The sequence below is a fragment of the Gekko japonicus genome, unplaced genomic scaffold (assembly GCF_001447785.1).
Source record: "Gekko japonicus isolate JY-2015 unplaced genomic scaffold, Gekko_japonicus_V1.1 scaffold148, whole genome shotgun sequence".
NCBI classification, from domain to species: Eukaryota; Metazoa; Chordata; class Lepidosauria; order Squamata; family Gekkonidae; genus Gekko; species Gekko japonicus.
Genome location: NW_015170892.1, coordinates 1221859 through 1245839, shown reverse-complemented (window position 1 = coordinate 1245839; position 23981 = coordinate 1221859). Strand labels below are relative to the sequence as shown.

General features: G+C 39.9%; 1 protein-coding gene across 1 annotated transcript in view; it reads right to left on the bottom strand.

The window, feature by feature from the left end:
- Positions 1 to 23828, bottom strand: part of PRMT9 (protein arginine methyltransferase 9) — a 27057-nt gene extending 3229 nt beyond the window's left edge. Inside the window, 11 exon segments of the mRNA XM_015418462.1 lie at positions 286 to 320; positions 323 to 993; positions 8786 to 8969; positions 12350 to 12542; positions 14662 to 14768; positions 17101 to 17203; positions 18756 to 18923; positions 19528 to 19764; positions 21601 to 21749; positions 21930 to 22137; positions 23774 to 23828. Of these exon segments, the coding sequence (XP_015273948.1) occupies positions 286 to 320; positions 323 to 993; positions 8786 to 8969; positions 12350 to 12542; positions 14662 to 14768; positions 17101 to 17203; positions 18756 to 18923; positions 19528 to 19764; positions 21601 to 21749; positions 21930 to 22109 (2027 nt within the window). The 5' untranslated portion in view covers positions 22110 to 22137; positions 23774 to 23828.
- Between the last annotated feature and the right edge of the window lie 153 nt (positions 23829 to 23981).

Genomic DNA, 23981 nt, shown 5'->3' with positions numbered 1-23981 from the left:
GGACTAACATGGCTACCCATTTTAATCAATAATTACCAGGACTGAATCTAACTCAATTGTCATTTTGGTGTGAACATAACATGCTTTGAGATAAGATCTGAAAGTAGAAATCCTACAATGTCCTGATTTAAAGCTTTTTAATTATGTATGGATTCACTGATAAAATACATCTCCAATAGACTAGCTTTCACTCCAAATTATGTTGCATTTGGCTATATGTCAAAAGATTTTGTGAATGAATAATGTTGTAAATAAAATCCAAAAAACTTTTGTTCCATACAATACCTAGATATTGCTGCCTTTTCCATCACATCCTTTCAACCTGCTGAATTAGACCAGAAGTCTCTATGACATCCAAAATTATAATACTCCATAGTCTATCTGATTTAGGCCTCTGTAATACCATATTTTCATCCTGTAGGTGGCCAAGCCAAAACTCTAATGTTTCCTTAGGAAATTCATTGGCTTCTGAAATCAAGACGAGAGCTTTTTGCTGCTGCTCTTTTTCAACCGAGCTGTACACCTTCACTGGCCCAAATTTGCCTGCAATTAGTGGCAAAACTGAAAAACCCTCTGATACATCCAACATATACAAAGGATCAGGAGTTGCAGGGTTCTTATTTTGGTTCTTTTCAAGATGAAGCTCACTGCTATGGCTATCAACATCCATGGACTGTGATTGTTCACGGAGACTTAATGTGGAGAGCACTTTGCTTATTGCAGTTCTGAAACACTCATGATAGGGCAGGTTGTTGAGCAAAGCAATTTCTGTGGATTCCAACTTGCACTCTTGCCTGACCCTTTCCAGTTTGCTTGCTGTTTGAAGGCTGGCCAGAGCACTGCAGAGTTCAGCCTCACTGTTCTTTTCCCTGAAGTTTCTTTCTACATCCATCCCATTGTCTGAAGTCACAAGAGAAATGTCTTGGAGCCTTAGATAGCAGTCCTGGCAGGATACTTCCATCACCACAAAATCTCCAGATTTCACAGAGTAATCTTAAATCACAAAAGGAATGAAAAAGGAAATACATTAATAATTTTTGCCTTCACTGCTATTGTGCAAGTACCCTCATTGCTCTGAGTGGCTTTTGCTTATTACACAGGAGCACAGAATGAGGGAATACAAGGCACTTGTCCATCCCTCTAGTAATGCTCCTGGAATCAAGTGCCAGGCAGTGTGCAGGCAAAAAGCATGCCCAGTTGCTTTCTCTGACTCAGAGCACAGCTGAAAGCCTTGATAAATACAATGCTGTAGGCCCGGGGTGGCCAAACTTGCTTCATGTAAGAGCGACATAGACTAAATGTCAAATGCTTGAGGGCCGCAAGGTGACTCTGGAAGAAGAGGTGGGTTGGGGGGGGGAGTGGCCTTGAAGTAAAATCAAAGGAAGGGGTGGGGTTTTGGTGCAGGATGTGACATAATTGGAAGGGGTGGCACTGTGGAAGTGACATGACATCACAAGTATCCTGGCCCCACCCCCAAAGTCACCACACTTTGTGGTAGTGCAGGAGCCCACTAGCCTGCCATGTTCTGGCTGTGGAGCCTGTGACCAGTGGTAGGCAGAAGCCTCCAGCAGGGACAATGCCAGCATAGTAAGTCTACGGCTGGCTTCTTCGCTTTCCCATCTCTCCTGCTGCCTGGGAGGAGAGGGGAAATGACACAAATAATGGGCCCACATTTTTGTGACCTGAAAAAAACAACAACTCGATCCTGAATTGGTAACATATCTGAAAAATCAGTATAATAAAAATATTGGTGGTGAAAAGAGCCTTCAAGTCTCAGTCCATTTATGGCGACCCTATATGATTTTCAAGGCAAGAGACATTCAGAGGTAGTTTGCCATTGCCTACCTCCGGTGCCCCCCCTTGTTTTCCTTGGGGGGGGGGGGTCTCCTATCAAAAATATTAGCAAGGACTGACCCTGCTTAGCTTCCGAGATCTGGTGAGATCAGACTAGCCTGGGCCATCTAGGTCAGGGCAATGAAAGATTATCATACTTGAAATATGGATCCAAAATTATGAATTTTTTTAAAGTGTACATGCCTTGTGGCAACACAAAATTGGAAGGAAAAGGGAAGCATTTGAATCACAACCAGTATTGGGTAACAGTAGTATATGTTCCCAAATGATTGTGTTCAATGCAACCAAAGTAATTAAGAAAAATTACCAATTTGAACGGTTTGTTGCTGCTAGTTCCTCCTTTGTTCCACTTAGCGTTGTCTCATTACTACTACTCTTTGCCCTTACTGTCCTTGTGTGGTTATCAGAGTGACTCATCCCTGATTCTTTTCCTCACACCTGCACCACTTCCCCTTTTATCAGTTAAATTCATGTATCCTCCCCCAAACATAAGCAAGAGTCCAGTAGCACCTTAAAAATTAACAAAATCTGAGCTCACACCCTTCTTCAAATTTTGTTAGTCCTTAAGATGCTACTGGACTCTTGCTCTTTTCTACCGCTACAGACGAACAAATTCCTGGAGATTTTATGGTGGAGTCTGAGGAGGGCAGGGTTTGGGGAGGGGAGGGGAGAGGCTTCAGCTTGATATGCCATAGAGTCCACTTTCCAAACTAGCCATTTTCTTCAGGGGGACAAATCTCTATTGTCTGGAGCTCAGTTGTAATTCTGGGAGATCACTGGGTCCTACTTGGAGGTTGGTAAACCTAGGGCCTGGCATCAACCTCTGGGTGACTTGATACCACCCAACTTGCATGACTCAACTAGATGTCGCTGCTTGCTACTGTTCAACAGCAGACACCCTATGAAAGCCAACAGTTACAGCTTCAGACTAGGGTCTGTGAGACCCAGGTTTGAATCCCTATCTTGTTGTGGAAGCTCACTGGGTGATTTTGGACCAGTCACATACTTTCAGTCTAACCTACCTCACAGGATTGAAGTGCTGATAAAAAGAAGGAGAGGAGAATAATGTGAGCTGCTTTGGTCCCCACAGTGGAGAAATGTGGGGTATAAATGAAGTAAATAAATAATACAGCTGAAGATGGGAGGCAAATAGTTGCTGAGCTTTTAAAATCGCACATTGATTGGTGGGCTCCAGTCTTAGCAAATCTTTTCTCCTATATAGATGCTTCAACTCAGATTCCTAAAGACTGGGGCTTGGCTATAATTGTTCCTTTATTTAAAAAGGGTAGCCCTTATGACCTATCCAACTACAGACCAATTAGTTTTCTGAATGTGATTTGTAAGTTATAAACCCCTCTGTCAGAATCTGTGTGAATGGCTAGATCATAGCAACTTACTTGAAATTGAACAAGCTGGTTTCACACCGGGGCACACTACTATTGATCATTGCTTGGTCCTAAATTATTTTATTTTTAAATATGTGAAACATCAGAAGAATACTGTATACGTGGCCTTTGTGGACCTCAAGGCGGCCTTTGACTCTGTTTCTAGGGGAAGGCTTTGGGCCAAATTGGCTGACATGAGTATCGATAGAAGGCTATTGCGTCTATTAATTAAACTGCACAAAAATAATGACATCCAAATAAGACTCACACAAAATGGGAAGCTATCAAAAAGAATTCCAGTGCAAAAAGGAGTCAGACAAGGTTGCCTTTTGGCTCCCTTCAGCAATGTGACACCGAATTACTATTAATTTTGCTAAAACTAAAATTGTCCATTTTAGTAACTCATTCAGGAACTTCAACTGGAATATTAAAGGAAATGCCATAGATCAAGTTAAGAACTTTCAATACTTAGGCATTACCTTTTCTTATAATTCTATCCTCATCAGCTAACTTGGCAGAGAGAAGTGCAAATACCATTCTTAGATTATTTATAAGGAAAGGTGCAGGCTTTCTCCCCATGGCCTTAAAAACCTTCCAAGCGAAATCATTGGCTCAACAACTGTATGGCTCACAAATTGTACTTTCTGCCCATCTAAAGATCCTTGAAAGTGTTCAATCTAAATCTCTTAGATCTCTATTTGGCGTTTCTAGAAGCACTTCTAATGTAACACTTAGGCAAGAGGCTGGGCTACTCAGAGTTGAAGCAAAAGTGTGGGAGCAGGCTATAACACTCTGGCTAAAAATCCATTACAACCCAAAGGGTTTAATACATTACCTTTTAGCCTCGGACCCTTGCCTTGCCTGGTCCACACAAATTCTTAATAAGTTAAATCAGATTGGCCTATTCCCAGAAGATCTCTTCTATGGAAGCCTATACAAGGCAAGAACAGCTGTTGCGCAGAGGCTTCGTGATATTGAATTACAAAATGAAGAAGCTTTGCTACCCAAGAACTTTAGAAATATAAAATCTTGGCCTAATTTTACTGGTGCCCCTTATTTATTTAACATTACCTTTGAGCCCTATAGATGAGCCTTTTTCAGAGCTTGTTTTGAGGCATTCCTTTCCACTGTACTGCAAGGTAAATTCACTCGAGTTCCAATGCATGAACGTATATGCCCATGCATGGCTAATATGGTGGAATCAATTACTGATGTCCTCCTATTCTGCAGGAGGAATAAGACTATCTTATACTACCCCTTCTGTCTAGATTTAGCCCTCTGCAGTCTTACCTTGACTTTATATATATATTTTTATACTTTCAATTTATTAATCGCTTTCCCCAGTGGGTTCAAAGCAATGTACAGTTACACATTTTAGACAGGGGACTAACAATGTTCATAGGGGATAGGGAAGACAACATATATTCATTTAATTACCAGAACTTTAGGCCAGAAGGCCTTCGTAAATTCCTCTTAGAAGACGTTCAGAGCTCAGTGATTTATGCTGTAGCAAAATTTTGTGGCTTAGCTAATAGGAAACGTAAACTTATTTTAGCTGAAAAAATTGTATGATTCTCTTATTAACATTATTTTACTAATTTTATTTTTCTCCTGTTAATGTTTTTATACTGTTCCTATGTTATTACTGTTTTAATCCTTCTTATATCAGAATTGTACTGTTTTACTGGCCCTTGCTGTAATAAATTAGATCGGATCGGAGGCAAATAAAAGGTAGGTAGGTTGGTGAATGGCTGAGAAGGAGAGAATAAGGCAAAGGGGAGAGGATATGGGGGTGCCAGCTCCAGGATAGGAAACTCCTGGAGCTTTGGGAGGACAGACCTCAGAGGAGTGTAATGCCATAAACTCCATTCTCCAAAGCAGACATTTCCGTCAGGGGAAATAGGATTGCCAACTTCCAGGTGAGGCCCAGAGATTACCTGAAATTACAACTGCTATCCAGATGACAGAAATCAGTTTCCCTGGAGAAAATGGCTGCTTTGAAGACCTTACCCTTCCAGGGCTCCACCCCCAAACCTCCAGGAATCTCCCAAGTTGGAGCTGGAAACCTGAAGGTGAACTGATCTCTGTAGTTGGGAGATCCATTGTGATTCCAAAAGATCTCCAAGTTGACAACCCTAGAAGGGGAGAAGAAAATAGGAAAAGGAGAGAGGGCTTTGGGGGCTTTCAGGAAACGGAAAGAGGAAATAGTGGGGGAGGGGGAAATGGGATGCCTCCTGCAAGTCCTTGTGGGTTTCTGATTGTTAGATACTTAATTCTGCAGACTGGAGCCATGAACACCCAAGACAGATCTTTCTACAAACCCAAGAAAAGCCCTAGGTTTGCAGAAAACTGAAATCTTAAAGAAACAAAATGGCAGGGTTAACCCGCTCCCCCAAACAGAAGCAGTTCTTGTAGCTTTAAGAAACAAATGCTCTCAGTGCCTATTGCTAGCCAACCACAACTGTATCACCAGACTTCAAGCCTTGTGTTTTGTGAGAAAAAGGCTGAGGAGGGTCAGGGCCATTCCTAGGGCTGTTTTGGCCTTTGAGGGAGATCTCACTGGGGCTAGGCCCACCAGCAACCACTGGACAACTTGCGACCAACCAACCTGTATAACTAACCCATGCCTAGCCGCTTGCTGCTGTTCAATAGCAGCAACCCCACAAAAGCCAGTGTGGGGTATTGGTTTGAGTGTCAGACTAGGATCTGGGAAACCCAAGTTCAAATTCCCACTCTGCCATGGCGCTCACTGGGTGTCCTTGGGCCAGACACATACTCTCAGCATAACCTACCTCATAGGGTTGTTGAGGATAAAATAGACGAGGGAAGAATAATTTAAGTTGCTTTGGGTCCCAGTTGTGGGGGAAAGTGGGGTACCTAAATAATAAATGTAGGTGAAGATGAGGAGGAAGATAAAGTCTGTTGGTGGGTGAGAGAGAAAATGAAGCAGGGAAAGGTAAGGATATGTGGGCTGCCAGGAGCAGCAAAAGAGGAAATAGTGTGGGGAGGAAAATACAAGGGAAAGGGAGGTGCCCTCTACATGTCTTTGCAAAACCATGATGAGGCTTCCCAGGAAAAGGTTACCAAAGAGAGAAGGGGAAGGAGGGACAGTTGAAGACAGTGGGGCATATAAAGGCTGATGGGTGAGAAGATGAGAAGAAAGCAGAGAAAGGGGAAAGAAAGGCTTTCAGGTGCTAGGAGCTACCAAGACCAGGTGAAGGATCTCAGCAGGGAAAGAAGGTCATTCCTAGGGCTGTTTTGGCCTTTGAGGGAGATCTCACTGGGGCTAGGCCCACCAGCAACCACTGGACAACTTGCGACCACCCAACCTGTATAACTAACCCATACCGAGCCGCTTGCTGCTGTTCAATAGCAGCAACCCCACAAAAGCCAGTGTGGGGTATTGGTTTGAGTGTCAGACTAGGATCTGGGAAACCCAAGTTCAAATTCCCACTCTGCCATGGCGCTCACTGGGTGTCCTTGGGCCAGACACATACTCTCAGCATAACCTACCTCATAGGGTTGTTGAGGATAAAATAGACAAGGGAAGAATAATTTAAGTTGCTTTGGGTCCCAGTTGTGGGGGAAAGTGGGGTACCTAAATAATAAATGTAGGTGAAGATGAGGAGGAAGATAAAGTCTGTTGGTGGGTGAGAGAGAAAATGAAGCAGGGAAAGGTAAGGATATGTGGGCTGCCAGGAGCAGCAAAAGAGGAAATAGTGTGGGGAGGAAAATACAAGGGAAAGGGAGGTGCCCTCTACATGTCTTTGCAAAACCATGATGAGGCTTCCCAGGAAAAGGTTACCAAAGAGAGAAGGGGAAGGAGGGACAGTTGAAGACAGTGGGGCATATAAAGGCTGATGGGTGAGAAGATGAGAAGAAAGCAGAGAAAGGGGAAAGAAAGGCTTTCAGGAAAGGAAAGAGGAAATGGGGGGAGGGGGGTGAGATACTACCTGCAAGTCCTTGTAGGTCTCCATCTTTTCTAATTGAATAGCAACCATAAATGTAAGATTCCCCAAATCATGCTTGTCATTAAAAAACAAATATACATTTTTAGTTCTAATGACTGTGGAGATAAGCTTTAAATGAGTAAAGAACTGAACAGAAGGAAGAACAGCCACTAACATGTTCTGCAAGTACTTGCACAGGAGCTTGAACAATAGCTTGTGCAGTACTATAACATGTAGATTCTATATTAGGTTGTGTTAAGGGGTTCTGCAAACTCTTGAACAAAATATAAAAAAGCTTCACGAGTCAGCACTGTTTTCCACATATAAAAGGGCACCTGTGGAGCCAGTCTTGTATTAGGACTCCAAGACATAAGGAGTTCATTTATTGATTTACTTCATTTATACCCTGCCTTTCTCCCCAGTGGAGATCCAAAGCAGCTTATACTGTTCTCTTCCAATTTATTCTCACAGTAGCCCTATGAGTAGGTTAGGGCAAATGTGTGTAATGGGCTCAAGGTCACCCTGAAAGCTTCCATGGCGGAGTGACATTTGAACCTGGGTGTAAGGAACAGAGGTTGCAGGACCTAGCCTTGCATGTTCATTGTATTCAGCTGTGAGATTTTGTTATGGGGGAGAATCGTCCTTGTAAACCTCCCTAATATTTTTACAAGCCTGAAGGGTTAATTAGGGTGTGGAATTCTTATCAGCTGGCCACCTTATGGCAGGAGAACGGATGTTAAGAAGAGGGAGCTACTGTTGTTATTCGGTCTCATTGGGATTCACAGGGTGGGGCTGGCTACACTCTGTGTTGAAATGATCCAGTCTCTCCAACCTGATAATGGACTATTCTAAGGAACTGGCCTCACAGAAGTGAGTTATTGTTTTCACTGATCCTGTCACCTGGCTTTTTTATTGTTTGTTTGCCGTTGTTTGTTATGATTGGATGTTTCCTGCTTTGCATACATCCCTTCTACTTCAACTGATTTTATTCAATTAAATCCAGTAGTTCTCTTTTTAAACCTTGTGTTCAGAATTTATTTTGCTGAGTGACTGCATTTATCTACATAAACGAACCCCTGGGTCTTCTGGACCAGACACTGGGTCTCCCAGATCCTAGTCCAACACTCTAACCAGTATACCATGCATACAGTTCCTATTTAGAACAAAATCTAGTTGAGCTCAGTGGGAACCTCTGTTACAAGCTGTAAAGATCTGGAAGGATTTCCAGCAGCCAGGGCAACTTCTGTCCTTAAACACCGCCTGTCAAAATCCTAGTAGTCCCATTCCTTATCCTTTTATTCTATTTTAATATTTTTAAACTGGGAATCCAAATACAGAACTTTATGCTGTATGGGTGGCATTACCTCAGCCTATTACTGCTTCTGCTGAATTAAATTTATCTGATTTATTCAACAGAAATCTGCTTATTTATTAGATGATGTAATCAAATGACATTTCCATATTGTGTAGACTTTCATGCTGTGAACATCTTGTTCGTCATTCTAGACAATAAATGTCAATGTTTCCCAAGAATACTACATGGGACTGAATAAAATAGGTTAAAACAGAATATTTTTAAAGATCCCATGGACATACCAAGAAGGCCTTGAACAGGATAGACTGCTTGTTCCCAGCAGGTTTCCTCACTTGGACTTGTAGAAAGTGTATGTTCATCATCAAGTTGTAGTGTAAACCAGACTACAATGGCATCCAGGATTCCTTCTTTAATAATAGGCACGCTGATCTTCGATGGCTTACGAGTTGTAAAGCTTTTCAACTCCTAACCAATAATGAACAATGCAGAGAAAAATGATATCTCCTTTGTCCTAATCCAGATTAGAATCACTGGCCACCCACACTCCCTTTTCACTTAATACAAGTTTATTTCATGTTTGGTTGCCTTCACTATTGCCAGGGGTGGCAGGGTGGGGGCGGGGTGAGGGGACTCAAGTATAATGAGGTATTTGGATTGCTTCCACAAGATGATAAAATCCTTCCTATGGAAACGAGAGCAGGCAATATTAAATTCCAGTAACCCTGGCTGCTCTTTCCCACATACAGTACTGACATTTCTCTAGGTGTTCTCCAAGGGTGGAGGATTTTTCCCCACTATACCAAGGAATAGTTCCATGATATGCACATGTCACTGTTGAAGTCCAGAGTGAAATGGCAAGCATCTGAGGGCTTTTGCCATAATGCATCTTCCCATGTTGCTCAGGATACCCTGTTTAATCCTAGCATGCTTCTCTTTGGTCAGGCATTATCTTTTTCCATATCCAGTAGCAGCTCATGCCCACTGAACCACAGTTTTATGCGGATGCATTAAAACATTCAATCCCAACTGAATATACAATACCTCACTGCAGTATACTTTCTAATTAAGTACAAATAAGTGCTGGTTTATTCCAGTTATTAATCTCAGATGTCAGGTAGGATGAACAGAGAGTATTATTGATTCAGACCACGATGGTTTCTACTAAGACAAGATGCTTAAAATAATTTCCCATATACAACAGGATGTATTTTAAGATTTGCTTGCAACATTTCTCCTTAGGTCAAAAAATAAGGCCCAGGCTTGTAACAGGGACAAGCTGTATTACCCTTTCAGAGGATGTAATCCTCACTGGCTCAGAGCCAATGCAGTTGGCTACAACTCATAATATCCAATATGGTCTGTCCCCCCCCCCCCCAAAGACTTTTAGAACTATTTCATAGGAGACAATGGGCACCCTTGTCTTACCCCTTTCTGTATTTCTATAACTTGTGTTAGTTCTCCATTTACTATAATCTGAGCAAATTGTTTTCTGTAGGTTGCTTTAATCATGTCCAAAAACCTTTCTCCAGGGTCCCAGAATCTGAGTTTTTGTAGCAAGAATTCCCAAGATAGATTATCAAAAGCCTTCTCGGCATCTACATTAACACCATTTGTTTCTCTGAGTGTTGCTCATAATATTCTAGGACATTAATCACTGTACGTAAATTCGCTTTCATTTGTCTCTTGGGTAGGAACCCCGACTGATCCGCATGTATCTTTTGAACTAGTACCTTTTTTAACCTAGCTGCCAAAACAGGAAACTGGCCTGTAATTTTTAACCTCCTCACTTCCTGTATTTGGTTTATGGATCAAAGATATAACTGGATCTCCCTGTCTCGGGTATTTCCCCGGTCGTCCCTATCTGCTTTTTATATTTGCATTAGAAACTCTTAATTTAGTGAGAGAAAATTGTTTAATTCAAGGTTTGAAAGTAAAGGGGAAGAATACAAAATACAAGCATTCATGGATGAGCTCCTGTTTATTATAGAAAACCCTATAGAGTCCATTCCAATCTTGTTGGGAGTGATTAAGGAATATGGACAAATGGCGGGTCTTAAGATTAATATTAGTAAAACTGTTGACAAATTGTTTACCAGAAACATTACGAGAGTTAAAGTTGATAACTAACATGGAAATAGTGAAAAAAATTAAATATTTGGGCATAATTATATCAAATAAATGTAGTACGTCAATGGAGGATAATTACAATAAGTTGTTGGACGAAATTTGGTTAAATGGAAAGACTTACATATTTCAATGATGGGGAGGATAGCGACTTTGAAAATGAATAAATTACCTAGATTCTTATTCCTGGCACAAAATATACCAATAATCAAAAAAATACAATACTTTGCAGAATTTGATAAAATAACCAGACATTTTATTTGACACTGCAAGATAAGAAAACAAGGGGTGGTCTGGGAGTACCAAATTGGAGGATGTATTATCAAGCGGCAGCCCTAAGTTGGATAAGAGAATGGATAATATTGGAAAATACAAGACGCTTGGCATTGGAAGGTTTTGATCTGTGTATGGGGTGGCATGCCTACATCTGGTATGTTAAGGACAGGATCCATACAAATTTTCAAAGATATAAGTTAAGAGGAGCATTAATTAAAATATGGAATAATTTAAAAGAACAGTATTATAAGAAAACACCTTTATGGGTATTGCCATTAGAGGCATTTGTGAGACCTGCACTTATAACAAAGATTCATAGAGAAAAATATGAAGTCTTACTAGATAACAAAAAGAATTTGAAATCTGTGGAAGCTTTAGCTGATCAACATAACTTTAGGTTATCTTGGTGGGAAAATAACCAATTAAGATCTAGATATGAAAAAGACGTGAAGGCTGGGTTTGAGGAAAGAAAGAATGAACTAGACAAGATATGGTTGTCATCGAGTGACAAGTTGATTCAGAAATTATATAATTGGCTGCTCCAGGAAGCCATGCAGGAAGAAATTGTAAAAACGGCTATGGATGCAGGATATAGGCCATACATTAAATATAGATGAATGGCTTAGCGTATGGAAAAAATTGAGTTTTTTAAGAGCAGTGTCATACAAAGAAAATGTGTATAAAATGCATCATAGATGGTACTGGTCGCCTGATAGAATTTCTAAATGTCAGAAGAATGTTTTTAATACATGTTGGAAATGTAAGTCTAATGTCGGCACCTTCTACCATATGTGGTGGAGATGCCATAAAGTTCAAAAATACTGGGAAAAGGTACAAAAAACTATTTGGGAAATTTTGAACGTAAATGTGGACTTAGAGCCGGAAACTTATTTGCTGAATATAATACCAGGTGATCAATTTACACACAGTGAACAGTATATCCTGCTGCACATTTATACGATTTCTAGGATTTTGTTAGCAAAGTACTGGAAGACGGATAGACTGCCCACTCAAGAAGAAATAGCGTTAAAACTGATGGATGCAGTGGAAATGGACAGGTTGTACACACAATTGCGTGGGATTTATGAGAAGGTTGTTACGCAAAGATGGACAAGAGTTAAAAAATGGATAGAAAATAATGTATAGAGGACTCAAAATTCAGAAATGTAGAAGATTTATGTATGTGAACTTAATGGCAACCAATAAATAAATTTAATAATAAAAGAACTATATCATAAAAGCTTTTTTAATAACCTCTCTCCCCTTTGGTAAGTAATACCATTCTGAAGGTACAGAATATTCTCGGTTGTTGTATTTTGTTTTTGTTTTTCAAGCAATATGTACACACCATACAGAAGAAAGGAATATCCAGGTCAACCACAATTCGGTATCTTCTTGAAAATGATTTTTAAAAGATTTCCAGCATTCAGTGAACTAAGAATTACCTGCAGATTGTTAAAATCCACTGTTAAAACTTGAAAATGGTCTGTGAGGGATTTGTAGCCACCAGGTATTCTACTGAGTTTTTCAGTGGTGTAAGGTTCTACAGTTTCATCTGAGTTTACAGGAGTGTGTGTTGGACTGCGGAACTCCAAAACCTCAGGCAAACACACGCCAGCAATCTCTTTTACACCCACCCTGAAGAAGCAAAGAGATTAGATTTGACAATATAAAGTCATTGTAATGTACTTGTCCATGATTAGGAAACACGATCTAGTATTCAGTTCCTAAGTAAACATTTGTTGTTGACATATTAAGGAGAGTTTGGTAAAAGTTTGGATTTTTTTTTTAAAAAGTTGAGGCAGTTCAGGAGAAAAAAGTTATAAAAATCTACATACACATTAAATCTGTATCATAAAATCAATTAGCTAAAAGAATATACTAATATACCACATTCAACAACACATATCCTAGATTTAATCCACAAAATCTTGTTGAATTAAAAATGCCTCTTTTTAAAAAACCAGTTGACAGGCTCTTGCGGGACTCAGTGTGAAGGGAAATCCATGAGAACATAATCCCATTGGATATGGACCATAAAACTGAAATGGGCTGACATGTTTAAATACTCAAAATACAGCAATCTGAATGATAAAAGACATGCCACTTAGAGTCCTATGAGCCAGCAAATCAGAGCTCATGTATTTAATGATATGTATTTAATGATCAGATCTCCCATCTTATTTCAAAGATGGTGGGAAAGAAATTGTGCTTTCTAAAGTTAACAGTTCAGGTGACAGTCAATACTATAAATGTGTGGTTTGGCACGTTTCCTCTTGTATAATTTGAAAGATTAGATTATGAAATATATTAGATATGATATACTTTTGTCATCCCAGGTTTTAATCTCTCTGACCCTAAATTAACAGAGGTGTACAAATGTTGCTGTTATTCAGGCTTCATTGCATGTATGGGATAACAGGGTTAAATAAGAGATGAGGTGCCATCAGAGTTAACAGCTTTACTGTAAGATAGGCACTATCCATCTTCTATCAAATTAAGAGCATGATCATACACATTTCTCAGAAAAGTCAGTCTGAATTAAATGGGATTTGCTGTACAGTGAGTGTGTATGAGATTGCCACTCAAATACTCTTAGGCAGGGATCCCCATTTTAAGTCCACAATCACATTTAGAATTCTGCCACAGGTACAACCTCAAAATGGTTGCCCCAGGAGGCAGAGCCAACCTCGAAATGTCAGGGAGTGAGTTTATGCAAAAATCTAATAGTAACGCTTTAAAATTTCAGGCAGAAGCTCTGATTAACAGGATGTCCATTAAAATCAACATATTGCTTAAAATAGTTTCTTGCAATACACACAGCTTACCTTTGGTTGCTAAAACATTTTTTAAAAATCTGGACAGCCAATCAGATCTCCAATGGCTAATCAGAAGCCCTGCTGAGCAAAAGCCCTACTGGCCTCGCCCACACTCTAGAAACACTTGGTGGGTGCCAGGAAAGTGTTAGCAGGCACCTTTGGGACTGCTGCTCTAAAGACTAGGCAGATTTATTTTGTTAGTTAAGAAGGCTTACCCCCCCAAAAAAATGAAATTACCAGCAAGTATTACAACTATACACATATACTGAAGGGTCTCACAGATTTCTCCAAATAAAGCAGCTTTTTTCAGATTTGAAAGACATCACTGCAAAAGCAAAGACCAGCCACAAAAAATGTCCAAGAAAGTGATGAATCTTAAGCAGGTGCTGAGACTATATTAACACAAATTGCCCAACATATTTTTGACTAATAGTGCTCCAAAAATGTTTTAATTCACATACTTTCAAAAACACTATGGAAGCATGTTTTCATATAGCAGAACTTGCAATCCGATAGTCACACTTGTAAACACAAAAATATACACAAATATACAATTAGATTGACCAATATGTATATATTAATAAATTCTTTTGGCACTGGCTTGCATATTTCACTTCCATTATATGCCTTTTTGGAATAACTGCTGACGTAACTAATAGTGGCAAAATCCTACACTATGAAAAAGGAAGTTAGGCTTTAAAAATACTGATTTTCCCCCCTGAATTTCAGTGCAGAGTTCAAGGTATGTATTAGTATCCCTTCAGTTCCCGTGCGTAATGATATGCATTTATGCTTGCAGAAGTGCTGAGTATTGCTGAGTATAAAACCTAACCCAGAAGGTAAATTAAATTCTGTTATATAAAAATAAGATACTTTCTCATCCACTTCTAAAGTTCAGAAAGGCTTACTCCAATACACATCAGGAAGCACAAACATACCTGTGGTGTCTGCGTATCTCTCTGCATTCCACTGCCATCCCCCATATAGTAGCTCCTGCTGGTATAACTCTACCATAGTCTTTGGCACCAACTTCTTCATCATTAGGCTGCAAAGCAGATAAAAGACACAACAGAACATCTACTGTTTTGTAATCTGGTCTGTTTTGCTTTAAGATATCTGAACTGGGCCACCTGTTCTATTTTTTTTCTCCCTTGATAGTCCAAATCTGCTGTTTAATACAGGAATGTTAACACATCCAGATGTGGGGATCTTAAATTGGGGTTTCTTTCCCAGTAACTGGGTTTCCAAGCCACAGTGTAACCTGTGGGAAAGAAACAACTCCCAGTTTTAAAAGGTGCCTTAATTTAGTTGTCAACTAAACTAGGCAGTTTTTGATCATGGCACTGTAGGCTAAAAGGAATAGGAAGGAAGCAATGTGAGCCAAAGACCTGAGGCATATTCACTTCAGAGATTGTGGTTTATTTGTGATGTCTGAATAAAGCCAAGTCTGCAGTTTGGAAGCAAGAAATTGCAAGTAGATAAATAGGTACCACTTCGGTGGGAAGGTAACAGCGTTCCGTGTGCCTTGGTGTTTAGTCATGCCGGCCACATGACCACGGAAACATCTTTGGACAGCGCTGGCTCTTCGGCTTTGAAACGGAGATGAGCACCGCAACCCTAGAGTCGGATTTGACTGGCTTTCGAGCAAGGGAACCTTTACCTTTATAATCACATAATTTTGTTCATATCCACACATTTTTCAGGTCCCCTTTTCCTTTCTCCCTATCCTTTCACTCATACCTTCTGGGCTAAAAGCAACACTGAGTTACAGTACTTGGCTTCCCAGTTTTTAGATCAAAAGAAAACCATAACAGTTCCAGGGCTGTCTGTGACCTGAAAATATTTTTGCAGAGGCAGCAAAGAAGTGCTGTCCAGGGCTATCTTTGGGCGGGAATGCACAGGAACGGAGTTCCGGCTGGCTCCCAAGTTGGCCACACCCGGCAGGAACTCATTAGCATAATAGGCCACACCCAACAGCAGAAACTCATTAGGATTGGATACATTAGGGGTGTGTGGCCTAACATGCAAAGGAGTTCCTGCTCCAAAAAAAGCCCTGGGTTTTGACAACAAACAATGTAAACAGAATAAGAAGCAAAAGGTAGGTGTGGCCGGATGACCACACTTCTGGTAATATGGGGTGTGACCTAATATGCTAATGAGCAGTGCTATCAAGGGTGTGGCCTAATATGCTAATGAGTTCCTGCTGGGGGTTTTCTACAAAAAAAGCCCTGCTGTCTACCGTGAGGCGAGTCTAGTAGCCCCAGGCAAGCTGATGAGCGTCTAATTGCATACTTGTGTTAACACACATGCCACATTATTTATGGGTTGCTGGTTTTACACCCTGATTTTAAACACAATAGAAACAATCCAAAAAAGCTAAGTGCACCCAATGTGTCTTTGAAATCAACTAGCACAGTTGAGTACAGCTGAGTGTCTGATTTCAAGGAGGAATGAAAACTTTCTCTAGTATGCAGCCATTTTACTTTCGAAGTATGCCCGAATAATATAGTTCCCAGTTGCTAAAGTTGGATTGAAGACCCAGTTAAAACATCCCCCCTGAAGTAGGCACTCACCAAAAACTGCAACTGTACAGTTGGCACCCTATGAAACTATGAGAATATGTAAATTGAAGCTGCCTTGTTTACAACAGGGTATAAGTACTTTAAATAAATTAATTAAATTGTCTTCCCATGTGAGTCTGCTGAATTGTACAAAAAGCAACAGTGCCAATGCTATCTGCCCTGGGGAGCTGAAACACTGGAAAGGAACCCTCCCTCCCTCGGGGGCCAATACTGGTAGAAAGGAGGGACATCTTTTTAAAAATAAATAAAATAAACTTCCTGTGTGATCCAGCAGACCAGTTTGGGGAGTGTATTCATGCTGAACTCAATTCACAACACAGCTTTCTTTGTTGCGGAGCCCTGCCTGTGGAACTCTCTCCCTGCTTCTTTGTGCTTAGTTCCAAAAACTCAAAACAGGCATCTGCTGAAGCTGCTTTTGTTTTCCCAAGACCTCTACCTCAGGTCTTTCTGTCACAATCCTAACTGCTTAATCCTGCTTCTGTTGTTTATTTTGTATTTGTTATGTTAATCAAGATGATTGTTAGGTTAATGATTTTATTATTGGTTTAATTATAATTTATCAATTTTGTGTGAGCTGCCTTTAGAACCTGGTTGAGAAGTAGCACAGAAATATTTTAAATGCACATATGAGTCCATTGTTCATGCAATAGCTAGCCTTTACATAATAACAAATGGAAAAGTGTCTAATAATTCTCACAGCAGGATGGAACTCTGACCATGAAACTATAGTTTTTGGTGGCAGCCACACTGTGAAAGAGCTTTTGAATCAGATCTTTGACATTCAGATATGCTCACCTTTGGAGGTAAAAGCAAGTGCTCCCAAGCATGTATCAAGCTTTCCACAATTCCTTCTCCAAACAAGCCAGAATCTACGGTCTCAGTGATAACTAGAGAAACTCTATTGAAAGTTCAAAATGAACAGGATTATAATAAGAAAATACAAATTCAATGGAATTTTTTGAGCCATCCTATTAAATGGAAATTATAAAATCTGAAGCAGGGCTTTGATGCACCATATTGAAACAAAAAACCTTCCTTTATGTTGCTTCTGTCTAGGGCTTGAGGGCTTACTGCAGAAGCCTCTGCATGAGCTAAATCAGCATCTTTCCGAAGCCAGAGCTGATGTACTTGTCTTAAAACCTTTATTCATACGTCCAGTCACAGCTCCATTCATAGATCACAACTCCAAGCTGCCAGCAAGGCTTTGCACCAACATATACAATGTTTAGGACCTGAAACATGAGAAGCCATCTTCTGGAGGTCACATATGTATGATATAAGATGCTATACATCTGTGAGACTAATGCTTCTAAACAATCTTCTTGTGTAGACAAATCCTAGTTTTTCCGTCTTTAATTCACTAATACTTATCAAGAGTCAGCTACAGTGCATTTGGAAAGTTAATCAGAATAAAGTACTTCTACATTAAAACGTTATGCAATGTAATTTGAATACTATTATGATGGCTTTGTTTAGATGCAACACTAAACTGTAGTTTGGTACTATGTGAGCTTAAAGGAACTTCAGATTGTGCTCACAGGATCCTCCTGTTTCCTTCTCCCCTAGTGCATGGCAAGCTAATTAATTTGTTCCACTTTTCCATTACATCCGAATCACAAATATGGCTTACATTTGTCCTGCAAACATGGATTGCAAACAATGGTTCAATCCCTGTTAACTTGTGGTTAACAGGGAAAATATAAACCATAGTCTGGATGCAAGAGCAAACTATGGTTTGCTGTGAAACTGTAACTAAAGGACTGAAAACACTCTTGTGTAGGGGGCAAAAGGACTGCATAAGTGAGTCTGAAGCTTTTTCAAAGCTAGTTTGAGTAGTACTAAGTCATGGCTTGTCATTACTTATGGACCACTGTTCCAACATGAAAGCACTACACTACCATTTTTCCTAAGGGTTTTCACTGCACATATTATTTATTTACATTTTCTTAAACTACATGTATTCTACAGTCTTGGCTAAATTCTCACAAGGCAGCTTGCTATAAGTGATATTTTATGTAAATAGTGAAAGGAATAGAAAGGAGAGTATATGCCAATTATTTAAATAGAAATGCCTATAATGATATCCTAGTTATTTAAATAGAAATGGCTATTAGTAACTGTACTAATGAGAATAAAATGTACAAATTACAAGCTGTCCATTCTGATAGAAAACCTTTAAAAAGTTAGCTTCAGGTGGGTAGCCGTGTTGATCTAAAGCAGCAGAACAAAGTTTGAGTTCAGTGCCACCTTTAAGACCAACAAAGTTTTATTCTGGGTATAAGCTTTTATATTTTAAGACATGTGCATGCACACAAAAGCTTATAAAAATGTTCATTTCTTAAAACATATTACTTGCTTTTCAGGTTGTATAATGTTGGAAAAGAAATGCTCAATTTACTTAATTGACTTAATTAAATAATAAGATTTCACATTAAAACATAAAAACTTACCTTTCAGGTATGTGCTTTGGAATTTCTAAATCAAGAGACTTCATATGAAAAAGTCTGATTTCTCCATCCAAGCCATTTGCAACTAGCACTTCACAAGCCAACTCATACATGGTCTTTGACAACTCACAGGCATAAACAGAAGATGCTCCAGCTGTTTTGGCAAACATACTGGGGGGGAAAATAAATCCAACAGGAATCCGAGAGTCTTATTCAGGCAACATTTAATTTTAGGATTTTTAAATCTGAATTTTATTCCTATATTTGTTTCAGCATGTGAATTGCATTCTTAAATGCATGAACTCTTGCAGAATGGAAATGTAGAAAGGTAAAATACAGGTAACAAGGCAATGAGTAATTAATTACACCAGTCTTGTAAAACAGCAATTATATGCAACCATTATTTGATGTAAAACAGAATAAACAATGACTGGCAGATCTTCAACAGGATATGTGGGCTTGTTAAACTCTTCAGCCTCATTCTTCTTTTTTTGGGCCCAACCTCATCTACTGTGGAGCACAAACCCTGTACACCACAGCAGCTGTGAGAAGCAGGATGGCTGTCAAAACAAAGGCATGAAAGAGCTTACATTTGCACAATGCTCCTTCCCAGTATGGAAGGCATAAATCCCCTCCCCATGCTGGTGGAATCTGCAACTTTCCAGTAACAGTCAAGATGGAAAAAAAGATCTGTCAATAAAATTCAGTTAACAAAACAACTTTAAATGTATTATTTATTCATGCCTTCACTCCCAACCGCAAATCTGCAACAAACCTGAGAATTCCAGTTCCGGTTCCAATATCAAGAACACTTCTACACCCTGAATGAACTGCATTCTGAATGGCTTTCTGGTACAACTGATTTCTTTTGAAGTCATTAAGCATGATGAAGTGCCACCGTTCCACTACCCAGTTGGCAACACGATAAAAATTCTCCTTTGCTTCAGGAAAGTCAGGATTTAACTTCACAGCTTTATGGAAATATGCGGCTGCTTCATCTCTAAAGCCCATTCTAGCAAGAAAAAGAAGACACAATCAACAGGAAGGATAAAATCAAAAGTTAAATATCCAAAGCATAAAAAGTTTGGGGAAAATGACATTCCTTGCTCAGGTCGCATGGCAACAGGGACTACAAGAGAAGATAGATTACAGTTTTGTTTGCATTATTGCCGGCTGTTGGATCTGGCTGTGCGAGATCCAGGTTTAAACTTCTCCTCAGTGATGACGCTCACTCTCTTTGGGCAACTAACTATATGTTAACCTATTCATCTATTTCACTGGTATGTGCAAAATTAGCAGTTACCCAAATAAGGCACTTTGCATATTAGTAGCCACATTTTCTTTTCAGGCTGGACTGAACTGTGCAACCCCCCCCCCCCAAAAAAAAAACACCCACAACAAAAACGTTTTCTGTGGACACACCCTGCATCTTAGCTCACTACCTCAACCAACCTCAACAAGACTTGCTGTGGCATGTCAAATTGCAGTCTATGCCTGACAATCTATTCAGATGCCCTGTTGTCCTCCTACACAATGAAAACCGGGTATGGTAAAAGAATATTTTCTCAAGCCCAGAACAGTCCTCTTAAAAAAAAAAAAAGTACACTATGTACACTAAACAAACTACATATTAAATATTACTAGGAACACGTGTAGATATCTACACAATTAGAATAAAACTGAGTCCAATGGCGTCTTAAAGGTTAACAACCACCACTTACTTCACCAGGCCCATAGAAGTATAAACCCAGGCTGATTTCTATACACAACTGCGGCAAGGGGTGGGGGAAGTAACGGAGAGAGGCCACTTTAAAACTATGTCTAGGTTTTGCATGTTGCCTATTTAAAAACAGCTGGAAATGTCTCACAACAGATTACTCTTAGTTCTTGTTTTGAACTGGACTATGTTCTATCTATTGAGCAAACTTCAGAGGGCGGCGGAAGACAGGAAGGCCTGGACAGGATCTCGTCCATGGGGTCGTGAAGAGTCGGACTTGACTGTGCGACTGAACAACAACAACAACATGTTCTACCTACCATCCCACATGGCAATAGGGACCTGATGAAGTGAGCTGGAACAAATTTTGTTAGTCTTTAAAGTGACACTGTACTGTTTTATTCTATTATTACAAACATGAGTATCCATCTGGAGTATACAGAGTTAAGGGTAAATATCTACCCCTGACCATTTTCAATCTAGTTTCAGGCCTTGCTATCATAGCTTCAGAGCCTTGTGGCTTTGGTGGGTAACCTTCATCTACTTTTGTATAAAAGCTGAACTCTTCTATTTGCTGCTTGATCAATTTCACTGAAGTGTTAGAATTTGAGGTGGTCTTGCCTGAGATCCTCCAATCTGCAAAACAGCCTCTCCCTATACACTACGCAGCAGTAATTTACATTCTATCAATCAAATCATTCTTTTGGTACCATCCTTTAGACAAATTTGGACTTTGTCTAGGCTAGAGCTTTTTGTGAGCAGATGCAAGTATTGTGGAATGGAGTTCCTGGGCTTGTGAGGGGGACCCTCCATCTTGATGACTGGCACCACTATAAGACTGGACTATTTAAAAGGGCTTTTAATACAGGTTGATAGAAGTTGTGCGCTATACAGTCTTATTTGTAGCTGTAATCTTTTTTTCATTCTGATTTGTTGCTTTAGATTTGTTGTCTATTTTTTGTGTGTTCATATTTATAACCCTTCCCACTTATCCTTCAGGAGAGAAGTAGGATAGAAATCCTTTACACAAACATTCAATTAAACACTTTCCAAAGTATTTACATGAATGTTCATGTGAGAGCAGATGTGAAAGGCACTTTGTTAAAATGCAAATCAACAAGCATAACAAACCTGAAGAGATGTTCGCCCATGCTGTTACATATGACTTCATCATTGGGAAACAATTCCAGGGCATGTTCATAGCAGTCAAATAAATCTTGAACTCGTGCAAGAGAATCCAGCTCTTCTGCCCACCTAAAAAGGGTAAACTGAAAAGTTTCCTGAAGGAAAGCCACATAAGTAAATCAATAACGGAATAATAATGTAGTAAATTCAGAGAACTGATTTAGTCACGCAACAAAAAAATCTTAACAGTTAATACATATGGATCATACTGGACTGTATGTATGTTATTTTCGATCTAAGAGAAAGAAAAGGGATGACCAAGAAGAACCCCTCACCTTCACATCCTTTTTAAGCTCAGGGGCCAAATTTAGTACCAAGAGATAGTGTGCATATGCTGTTCCAAAATCCTGATTCTCAAGACAATGCTGAGCACTTTGCAAAGATCTGGAGACTAACTCACGTCGCCCAGCTTCTTGACCAACTCTGTGCCTACGCTGAGTTCGGTTGTTGGGCATTTTGAAAGGAAATTAACTGCAAGTTCTCCTGCCAAAACAAATAAACACATTTGTTCTAGGGTGAGACAACAAAAAATAAATGACTATATTAACTAAAAATTCAAGCTACTCGACTACAGAAATATACCTGTGTTAGTTTTTATAAAAAACATAATTAACATTTCTTGTAAACCCACTGATTCTTTTTCATATCAAAACCCCAACAAGGCACCTATGAAAGAAGTATGCATCTGCTGAAATTTGGCTGCACCTTGGTTCTGCATTATAGATTGGGGGTGGGGTGCGAGTTACAGGCTGTATTCTAGAAGTGTTGTTCATACAGGGCTCTTCTTTGCCATGTAGCACCTGTTTTTATGAATCCTAATTTAGCACTGGAAGTCAAAAAGAAGCTAGACTCTTTTGCTTCCTATGACAGACAAAGGAATGGTGCATTTGCAGAGCATGTATGTCATCAAGCCAGCTTTATGAGAAAACCCAACCAAGAGTACTCCAGAAGGATATCTGATATCTTTATTATCAGACTTTCCAAAAGAAAGATGGCCCCTTGTACTGGACTCCTCTGTTTAACTTTCAAGCTCCTTGGCTCACTCTACTGTGCCTCACCTTCATTGCTGTAAGAGTTTGTATTGTAGAAACGTTTAGTAACCAGATTACCTTGCACTATGAAAGAAGTAGTTCACCAAAAGGCAATATATATTACAGGGATTTCACTTGTCTCTGAAACTTACCATAGGCAGTAGCAAAATAATAAGGTAATAATAAACATCTAATAATATTAGGTAATTTACACAAACCCAGTATTTGGAGGAAGACAGTATAAATCAGGGGTGGCCAAACCATGGCAACCAAAGTAATTAATCAAGAAAATTACCAATTTGAACTGTTTGTTGCTGTTAGTTCCTTTGTTCCACTTTGCTTTACCTCATTATTACTCTTCTTTGCCCTTACTGTCTTTTCCTCACACCTGCACCACATCCCCCTTAATCAGTAAAATTCATTATGCCCCCAAACATAAACAAGAGTCCAGTAGCACCTTAAAGACCAAGACGATATGAACTCACACCCTGCTTCAAAGAGGGAGCTACTGGACTCTTGCTCTTTTCTACTGCTACAGACAAACACGGCGGCTACCCATCTTGACTGATCCCCCCCAATAAAGAGCCACATTGATCCAAAAGAAAATGTAAAATAAATAATACAAGTATTCCATGGCACCTGTTATTAAATCCAACCAAAAGTAACACAACCAAGCTTTTAGGCTGCGTGTTAAAAAATATGCAGGGGGAGGTGTGATTCATTCATGCTGTGAGGATCTTTATGCTTCTTTATCCTGGGCAGAATTGAACCCTGAATACGCCATCTTCTGAGCCCCACTGGTCACTACTCTCTCTTTAAACCTCCCCTCCCCGCAGCATTGGTCTCTTCCCGGAGTCTCATCTCCCAAAGTCAGCTATAGATATTTTATCTTTTTTCTATTCTGCCATCCCAACACCCTTCCCCCCTCCTTCCAGTTGCAAGAAGAGACTGCAGGGACCATTTTCAAGGAAGAAGCAAACTGGGAAGCCAGCGACTAGGAAGGGGGGATTTGCCTTTCTTTCTCTCCTTTACTTCCGCCTTGGGTCTTACTCCGAATTCGCCCCCTTTTTCCACCACCCCCAACTCACCAGCTCTCTTCCAGCCACTGAAGCATCAATCAGAAGCTGCCTTGCTTTGGGCAGGAAAGGAATCGGAATAAATGACTTTCACAGGTAATTTCACCGCCTCCCTCCTCGTGAATGGCAGTCTAGGACCGCAGCTCTGTCTCATTAACCCTTAGAGAGAAGGGATTTCAAAACTTCAGTTATTGGGGCGACAGGGGGGGGGGGTGGACAC